Source organism: Mus caroli, unplaced genomic scaffold, assembly GCF_978045245.1.
Source record: "Mus caroli unplaced genomic scaffold, Mus_caroli_1 scaffold_1, whole genome shotgun sequence".
NCBI classification, from domain to species: Eukaryota; Metazoa; Chordata; class Mammalia; order Rodentia; family Muridae; genus Mus; species Mus caroli.
In genome coordinates this window covers 172,001,270-172,010,537 of record NW_028227256.1, presented here as the reverse complement: position 1 = coordinate 172,010,537, position 9,268 = coordinate 172,001,270, and the positions used below count along the sequence as shown (strand labels likewise).

Sequence of the window (9,268 nt, the reverse complement as noted above, 5' to 3'; positions counted from 1 at the left end):
ACTAACTGCTAATGAGCTATGGGTCATTGTTCAGTGAGTGCAGTTCATTGCCAGTCAAGGACTAGTGCAGACAGCCTCTGACTTGAATTGCACAGAGTTGTAAATTTCTGAACACTGAAGCTTGTATCTACAAGTTTCTAGTTCTTAAGATCCAGAACTGTAAGTGTTGGAGTCTGGCAGTCTCTATCCTGGGTGCCTGGATAAGCCTCTGGAAGTCATGCCGTGAATCCCATCAGAGTAGAGCAAGTAGAACCTCAGTTACCTGACTAATATCCCAGGTATTATAGTACCTTCTGCTTTCAAAAGCAACAGTATTAGAAAATATTTCTTCTCTCTTTCTCTCTTTTTTTTTTTTGAGACGGAGACAGGGTTTCTCTGTATAGTCCTGGCTGTCCTGGAACTCACTTTGTAGACCAGGCTGGCCTGGAACTCAGAAATCCGCCTGTTTCTGCCTCCAAAGTGCTGGGATTAATGGTGTGAGCCACCACTGCTCGACTTTCTTCTTCTTCTTCTTCTTCTTCTTCTTCTTCTTCTTCTTCTTCTTCTTCTTCTTCTTCTTCTTCTTCTTCTTCTTCTTCTTCTTCTTCTTCTTCTCTCTCTCTCTCTCTCTCTCTCTCTCTCTCTCTCTCTCTCTCTCTCTCTCTCTCAAATATTTCATGATAGTTAAAACAAAGCTTTTGGAGGTTAGAACTGAGTTTGAATTATAGCTTAGCATTTTGTAAAACATCTATACTTAGACAAGTCACTTAAATACTCTTAGCCAATTTTCTTTCTTTTGTAACAAATGATAACAATGAATGTTACAGATTACTCTTCTTTTTCTATAGTTTATTTTTTTTTATTCAATTTACATCCTAATATCCCTCCTCTTCTCCAGTCCCACTGTTCAGATCCAGGCAGTCTAAGTATGGAGAAGGGGATCCAGCTGCAGAGAACAAAGACCAAGACGGGGCCATGTACTACTTCTTAGGGGTACTGCATGATCACCAAGCTGCATATGTACTACAGATAGTAGGGGGTCTAGGTCCAGCTCCTGCATGTTCCCTGGTTGGTGACCCCCACGGGCCCATTTTAGTTGAATTTTGAGATCTTCTTGTGGTGCCCTTGGCCCCCCAGCTTGCTCACTTCTATCTCCCACTCTTCCACAAGACTCACAGAGCTATGTCTTATGTTTGGCTGTGTCTGTTTCCATTTATTGCTGGATAAAGCATCCCAGGAGACAGATATGCTAGGTTCCTGTCTGGGAACACAGCTGAGTAGCCAGGTGTGGTGGCACACACCTTTAATCCCAGCAGTTGGGAGGCAGAAGCAGGCAGCTTTCTGAGTTCGAGGCCAGCCTAGTCTACAAAGTGAGTTCCAGGACAGCCAGGGCTATACAGAGAAACCTTGTCAAAACAAAACAAAACAAAACAAAACAAAACAAAACAAAACAAAACAAAACAAAACAAAACAAAACAAACAAACAAACAAAAACCCCAAAACCACAGCTGAGTATTATTAATAGTGTCAAGCATTGGCTTTCTCACCTGGGATGGAAGAGGCTCCCAGGAGCCCACAGAGGTGACCCATGTTGAGATTCCTACCAGTGGGGGGTAGAGAGATTAAGTGGCCACCTCCTATAATCAGGTGGGTTATCCAGTGGAGGGAGGGGGACATCTGCCTACACACAAATATTCAACCCAAAATTTCAACCTATAAAATGATAGGTGTAAAGATGGAGCAAGTTAAGGAAATAGTCATCCTTTATTTCTTTTGATATAGGAGACAGTGCAGTGTCTTAAAATATGAATGTGTAATAAGTAGAAAGTTGCACTGTTAGTATCACAAAATACAAATACAAGCATGAATTTATAGTTATTTTATTTTTACAAGAATATTGTGTTAATAAATTCAGTGAAAACTTTTGTTAAATAAGTATGCTTACAGTGAACAGAGAATGTGTTAGTAGCTCTCACTATCTCCAAGATAGAAACCATGTGTCCTGAATTCTGTGTACCTATGAAGGTTGTAGTTACAAAGTTCCATTAATGTCACCACACCACAAGTTTTAACTCCTTCATTTCCTATATTTTTCTTCTGAGGAAAGTATACAGATAAGAATTAGCTAAATCAATTTCTAAAGTTGTTGTTGCAATATAAAAGTTAAAAATGTGGTGGTCAGAGAAGGATATGAAATAATTTTTTTATGCAACAGTGAGTCGTAAGTATCACTTTAATAACAATACTGCAACAAAGGATGGCAAGGTGTTTGTTAAGTACTTAAGGAGAATTAAAGACCCAATGTTTCCCTGAAGATTTTGTGAAATCACAAATTTCAAGCGAACACACAGACTTAGGATGTGTAATAATAAGTAAAATCACACATTTTCAGAAAGAAATGATGACACATATAGTTCAAGACTATTGCCTGAATCCCTGTGTTGTTTTACTCTCATTCCAATAACAGAGAATGCTGTGGAGTCTTGTTTGACCTCTTCGACCCACAGCATAAAACTTTTCTCATTTTCATCCCTTTCCTTTGCATATAAATGGCATTAGCTGTTGAAATGTAAAACTTTCCTTTTTACTTTTGCCTTTCTATAAAAATGTAAGAATTCAGGTGGAAGATTGATGTACAGAAACAAGAATAGTGGGCTGACAACTACAGGGTTTGCGTTGGTGGAAGGAAAAGAGGTAAGAGTTTGTCGGTATAAAAGAATAATGAGCTTCATCCCACCCACATTGACGTGTATGTCCCAGACAAAATTATTCCTTATGAAACATGTATGGCAAGGTTTGTAAGCAAAGGAAGTCCACCACACTGTACCATAAAGAATATGGAATTTTTAAAGCCAAGGAAAGAAAGGGCTTGTATATACATTTCTTGTTCATTATGTTGGCCTGTTAGCTACAACAATCAAAACTTAGTGTGATGATGTTGGTTTATTAGTTCAATAGATATTTATTATATGCATTGCTCAATATGCATGGCATATGAGAGTATACTAAAAACAAAGATTAAATTTTAATTCATTATAAAAAACTGATAATTGTTGTATAAGCTAACTCAGTGGTTATTGATCAAAATACAAATAACTAATTTATAGGTTAGGGTTGTTTAATTCTATACATAGTGGCACAATAGAGAGAATTTTGTCTTATGAAGATTTTATACTTAGCATATTCTCAAGAAGCAACTTTTGTTTTGTTTGTTTTTTTTTCACTTTTGAGACAGGATCTCTCTATGCAGCCTGGCTATCTTGGAACTCTCTAAATAGACCTGGTTGGCCTTGAACTCACAGAGATGTCCCTGCCTCTGCCTCTCAAGTTCTGGGATTCAAGGTGTGAGCCTCTACAGCAGCTTTGTTGACATCCCTGTTTGTTGTTCATTTGAGCTGAGAGTCAATCGCTTAGTCTCATGTATTCTAGATCAGCACTCTAACAACTGAATTTCAGTCCAAGTATTCAAATAACTGTTTAGGCTATGTTAAAAGTAAAGTGTTTGCCAGGGTAACTTGAGCAAAATTAAGTTACTGAACATAACTTGAATGGCATAACATTCAACTGATGAAATGACACTCAAAAATATGTTGGATTGGATAAAGACTAAAAAGAAGCTATTAAGTTTAGGGACTGGGGAGATGGGTCAGTTACCTAAAATGTTTGCCATTAAACAAGAGCTGGTCCAGCACCTGGGGTGTGGAAACAAATGAATCCTTAGGCTTGCAGCTAGTCAATTCAGCTAATGGGGGAACTCCTGATTCAGTGAGAGACCTTGTCTCAAAAATTAAGGTGGAGAAGAATACATCTAATGTTTACTTCTGAACTCATCACACATGAACACATGCATTCTCCATACATATACACAATAATCTAATTTAGTTATTTATAAATTTTGTGTATTAGGGATATTTAGGAATCAAGGTTCAGTAAAAGGCTGATAAAAAAAAATTCTGAGAAGTGAGAATGAAAGAGAACCAACATGTCCCTCTGAAGAAGAGATGTTAAGGGAGGTTTCTGCTCTTGCCAATTAAGATGCCAGCTTGACCTATGTGCTTTTTTATGGCTTCTTTTATTTCTTTGTTTCTAAGGCTATAGATGATGGGGTTGAAGAAGGGGGATAGAACTGCAAAGGCCAGAGCAATGGCAGTGTCCCAGAACAAGGAGTAGGTAGCAGAGAAGCGAAGATACATGAGAGCCACGCTACCAAAGAAGAGCAAAAAGACAGTAAGGTGCGAGACGCATGTGGAAAATGCTTTACGGCGGCCTTCAGCTGAACGGATGCGCAGAATCACAGCCACAATACCAACATAGGACATGAAAATGAGCATCACTGCCGTAATTATCTCCACAGCATGGACAATATCTACCACCTGAATCATGACGATGGTGTGGGTATCTGTGCAGGCCAGGCGCAGCACCGGGAGGAAGTCACAGAAGATATGCTCAAGGTGATTAGAGCCACAAAAAGGCAGTGTGGAGATCCAGGCAATCTCAGGGAGGGGTGTGAGAAAGCCACAGACACAGCAACCGAGGGTCAGCTGGGCACACAGTCTGGAAGTCATAATGGTAGGATAATGAAGAGGGCTGCAGATAGCCAGGTATCGATCAAAGGCCATAGCCGTCAAGAGACAAACCTCACTGATGCCTGTGGAATGGAAGAAATACATCTGCAGGACACAACCATTCAAGGTAATACTCCTTCGTTCACTAAGCAGGCTAGAGAGCATCTTTGGGATGGTGGCTGTGGTGTACCATATCTCCAGGAAGGAAAGGGCACTGATGAAGAAATACATGGGTGTGTGGAGGTGTGCATTGAGCTGGACCACTGTGATGATAACCAGGTTCCCAACGATAATGAAAGCATAGATGAAGAGCAGTGGGATGAAGCAGATGACAGAATCTCCCCAGGAGCAAGGGAAAGCAGAAAAAATGAACTCCTGAGCAGTGGTCCAATTGGAGAACTCCATCTCCAAGTGAGAAATGAAAGTGTCAACAACTCCCAGAGCACTCAAGCTTTTCAGGAAGTGTCCACTATAGTTCTGTGGTAAAACACACTTACCAAAAGCCAGGCTTTGAGAAGACACTTGCACTGTGGATGTAGAGGAAGAGAAATGAATAATAACATCATATGTACTCCATAATGGCGTTCAATCAAATATGTTATAAGGGAAAAAATAGATTATACAACTTGTGTTTAGACATTTTCAAATACTAGCATGAATCAGAATTAGTGGGTTGTCAAAGCTCAGACTCTTGGTGCTGTTACTAAAAGTTTTTTTCAGGAGGTCTGAGGTAGAAACTGAAGATTTGCAGGCAATGATCAGAAATCCTGATGCTCAGAAAAATCATATTTTAAAACCATCATGCTTAGACATCTGGAGGGAAACCTGAAGAAATGGGAATTTTAAAAATGATGCTCATTCTGAATTCAAATCTTATGGATTCCCCAATAGAATTCTTGCTTTCAGATCAGTGAATCTGACTCTTAACACGTGATCTGGAATGGTTTTTTTCCCCTTTCATCAAAAGTAGATTATTTTCATACAGTATATTCTGATTATGGTTTTTCCTCTTCTTAATTCTCTCAGTTCCTTCCTTCTTCCCCACCCATCTTAATCTTTTTGTCTCTTGTTAGAAAACAAACAGGTATCTAAGGGACAATAATAAGCCATCACTGGGGATTTCTACCCATCTTTCTTCCCTTTCTTCTAATTATCTCACCTCCTTATATGTATTATGCTTAATATGGTTCATAAGATAAACTACACTGGTGTCTTTATGTTGTTTGTTATTTAAAGGACGCACCACTCTTTTTACTCCTATCTCATTTTTGTCTTATGTAGGAGAGACTTGAAGGTGCTTTAAGTTGGAAGTCTTTGATAAAAATGACAGTTTGTGAGAATTGAATATGTTAAGCTGTCAGTATAGGGTTGCCTTTATAATTTTGTGGGGCAGCTTAGTGGGAAGGGAGAGCTGTAGACTGGTTTTGATTAGAACACTCTATAGTACAAAGCATTGTCCTGGTAACTGACTCTCTTCTCACAATAATTTATTTCACCTCTATGGTTTATTTTTCTGTTAGTATCAAATATGTTCATTTGGAGGACACTGCATTTCTACTTAAGACTATTTCTTTCTTCACATAAAGATTTTTCTAGTGTCATAAGTAATCATCCTCTCTATTTTCCCAATCACTTTAAATAAATTACCTATTTTCAGCTTCTTATATTAGTTTCCACTCATTTCCATAGGCCAGGTATTTTAATTTTTTTTATCCCCCAAGTATATAAATAACTCAAAATTCTGCTCTCATTTTATTTTCTCATCTCTATTCCTTTCCATTCAGAAGAGTCATTTTAATTCAACATTTCATTTCTTCAAGATTCCCAGTATCCTTTGGCCTTTGTTCTTTTATATTAACAATAATTAATCTCTGGTCTGACTCTCTATCTTGGTCTCACATTGACTCTCCAGTGTTTAAGCACCACGATTGTGTCACAAAACCACCCCCTGAAAAATCACACCAAGTTTCTAAACCTCAGGACCTCAGAGTGTAACTGCATTTCACACACAGCATCTAAATGGACTTGAGTTAAAATAAGGCCATTAGGGTTGATGCTACTCTGCATAGACTAGTGTGTCTATGAGAAAATACTTGGACACGTGTGTGTGTGTGTGTGTGTGTGTGTGTGTAAAAGTTGAGGAAGACTCCAGGAAAGATGGGCATTTATTACCCAAGCAGACGGGCCTCAGAGAAGAAAAGCCTTAAGTGCAACCTTCTAGTTCTACTTTCTAAACATCTGTAAGAGGAGACTCTCTTTCCAGAAATATCTGTTTCTTATTTCCTTTCAACATCTGTTTGTTTCCTAACCAAGTTCAAGTGTTCCTTGTAGCCTTTGCATCTCTGCTTACTCTATTACTTATGAAATATGTATGTATATGGTAGGAGAATCTGAGTTATTATCTTATCTGTGCTTATCTGTATCTATCCTCTATCCTATCTATTTATCCACCATTTCTCTTTCTCCCTCTCTCTCCCTCTCCCTCCCTCTCTCTCTCTCTCTCTCTCTCTCTCTCACACACACACACACACACACACACACACACACATATCTATCTGCTTATCATACATGTTAATTATTTAAAATGTTTTCCAATTTTCCTGATTTTTTTTAAAAAATGCAAATAACTGTATTTTTAAATATAAGTATTGATGTCCTCAACAGTAACTATCATGTCTTCTAACTCTGGCCTTCAGAGCATGGTTCTAAAATGTGGATTTGACACTTGCTCAAGAATGCAGCTTCCAAGTAGACCCAGACCTTTCTGAAATCTCTAAATTCTAAATTCATGCTGTTATGCCACAGAAAGCATGGGGAGAACCTGACCAAAAGCAGCAATTTTCATCTTTACCCACTGAATCTATACCTGTACAAATTTCCCTTGTGGTGAGTCTAGTACAGCTGTCAGTGACATCAACTTTCTAAACCTAGAGTAACATTTCTGAAACATGTCAGAAATCCAAACCAGTTCCTGTGAATGGTCCAGGTCTGTGTAAAAGTTAAAGCAGCCCTTTGTATAGAGAAACCTCCTAACCGAACCTTTTTATGTTGTACTGGCTCATCCCAGAATATTCTTTCACATCTTTCAAAAGCCATCTCAAAGGTTATTCACAGTACCTAGAGACCCAGCGGTACCACCATCTGCTTTAGTGTGTGTGTATTGCTGTTGTTTTGTTTTGATTTTTCCCTATGTGTCTTCCATCTCCCCTCCAAATAGTTAATCCACTAACCTTGCTGCCATTGGAGTCCAAAATCAGAATAAACATGAATGAAGAAGACTCTACCTTTGCTACACTGTTGTTTGTGAAGTCTCTAACTGCCATGAGAGAACCAACTTCCTTCACGATGCTTCCACTTAAGTCCTCTATCTAAGCTCAATTTCTTTCATAAAGTCAGTGATAGACAATCTGAATCTCCTTTGTGGATCTTCTCCCCCTTTCTTCCCTTCTTTTGTTCCTTAAATGAGTAAAATGATTGACTCTCTTGGGAATTGTACATAAATGATTCAAGATTAGAAGAAAACAATCGTACCCATAATGGCTTCAGTTGGGAAAAAAAAAGAGTTCAGGCTAGTAATTAGGAGAATTTCAGGCCTAAGGATCCCTGGCTCATTTCAAATGGGCTTGGGAGCTTGAGACATGAGAATAAGTTTACTCTTTGGTTTTCATTTACTCCTCCCTTTTCTGTGACTTTCCTAACAGTGTTGATGTTTTAGTGAATCAAAATGAGGAAGGTCTAGGACTCAGATTTGCATGGTGTTGGTACTGTCAGGGAGATGCATGGAACAATGAAAAGAGGAGTAATTATATACTTAAATATTGGTGGCCTCTCATTTATACATAATGACAAATCTGGTAAATATACAAGTTGCATTGCATTGTAAATTTACTGAAAACCCCCTAAATTGTGATATTTAACATTTATAAATTATAATATACCATGGTACACTATTCTTTTAGATTTTAAAACATTATAAGATCAATTAAATATATAGACACTTTTCCCCCTCCAGGGAAAATGGTAATAATGATTTACACTGATTTTTTAAATTGATTTTGAAAAAACCAATGTTCAAAGATTCAGGATCCTCACAAAATATACAATATCCTCTAGAGTACACAAATATGAAGATTATGACAGCACTCTTCTAAAGGGTGCATTTCACAAACCAAGTCCCATTCACAAAATTACATTGCTATATTTATTTTGAATCTCAGGGCACTCATGGGGATCTCAGACATTGCTCTAACTAAAAGTTGTTCTCATCTGCTACAACTAAATGAGATTTCCTTTCCATGCAGGAAAGCTACTACTAAAGTTATGTATGAAGGAAAAATATATTTCCTACATAAGAATAGATTACTTTGGAGACAGTTAAGTTAAGTTAGCATGAAGTTAAAAATTCATGCTACATCGTTGTCATAAAGATGCATCAAAATAAAAACCATAGAGTTGTCAAAACTAAAATAAAAAGTTTCAGAATAAAAATTAACAGAAGAATAAGCAGATGAATATTCACTATAAATACAAGTTTACATATTAATAGTTAAATAAGCAAATAAAAATTAAACATCAAGAAAAGGAGAGTAGAAGCAGATCTGGAGCCATATGAATTAATAAACAGAGAAAAGACATGTGTAGTAAGAGTGAGAATGTACAGAAACTAACAGTGAAGACCTGGAGTAGTTATCATATTGGACAAGGGCATAGGTAAAGAAATATTG

The 9,268-nt window shown here is 37.7% G+C and overlaps 1 protein-coding gene across 1 annotated transcript; it reads right to left on the bottom strand.

The window, feature by feature from the left end:
* Window positions 1-3,983: 3,983 nt before the first annotated feature.
* LOC110302191 (olfactory receptor 6K2-like) lies at window positions 3,984-4,949 on the bottom strand. The gene has a single exon (XM_021173006.2). It carries the CDS (start codon window positions 4,947-4,949, stop codon window positions 3,984-3,986), a length of 966 nt encoding a protein of 321 aa, XP_021028665.1.
* Between the last annotated feature and the right edge of the window lie 4,319 nt (window positions 4,950-9,268).

Excerpts from the sequence above, each read along its gene's own strand:
- LOC110302191 (XM_021173006.2), bottom strand. The coding sequence starts at position 4,949 with ATGGAGTTCTCCAATTGGACCACTGCTCAGGAGTTCATTTTTTCTGCT.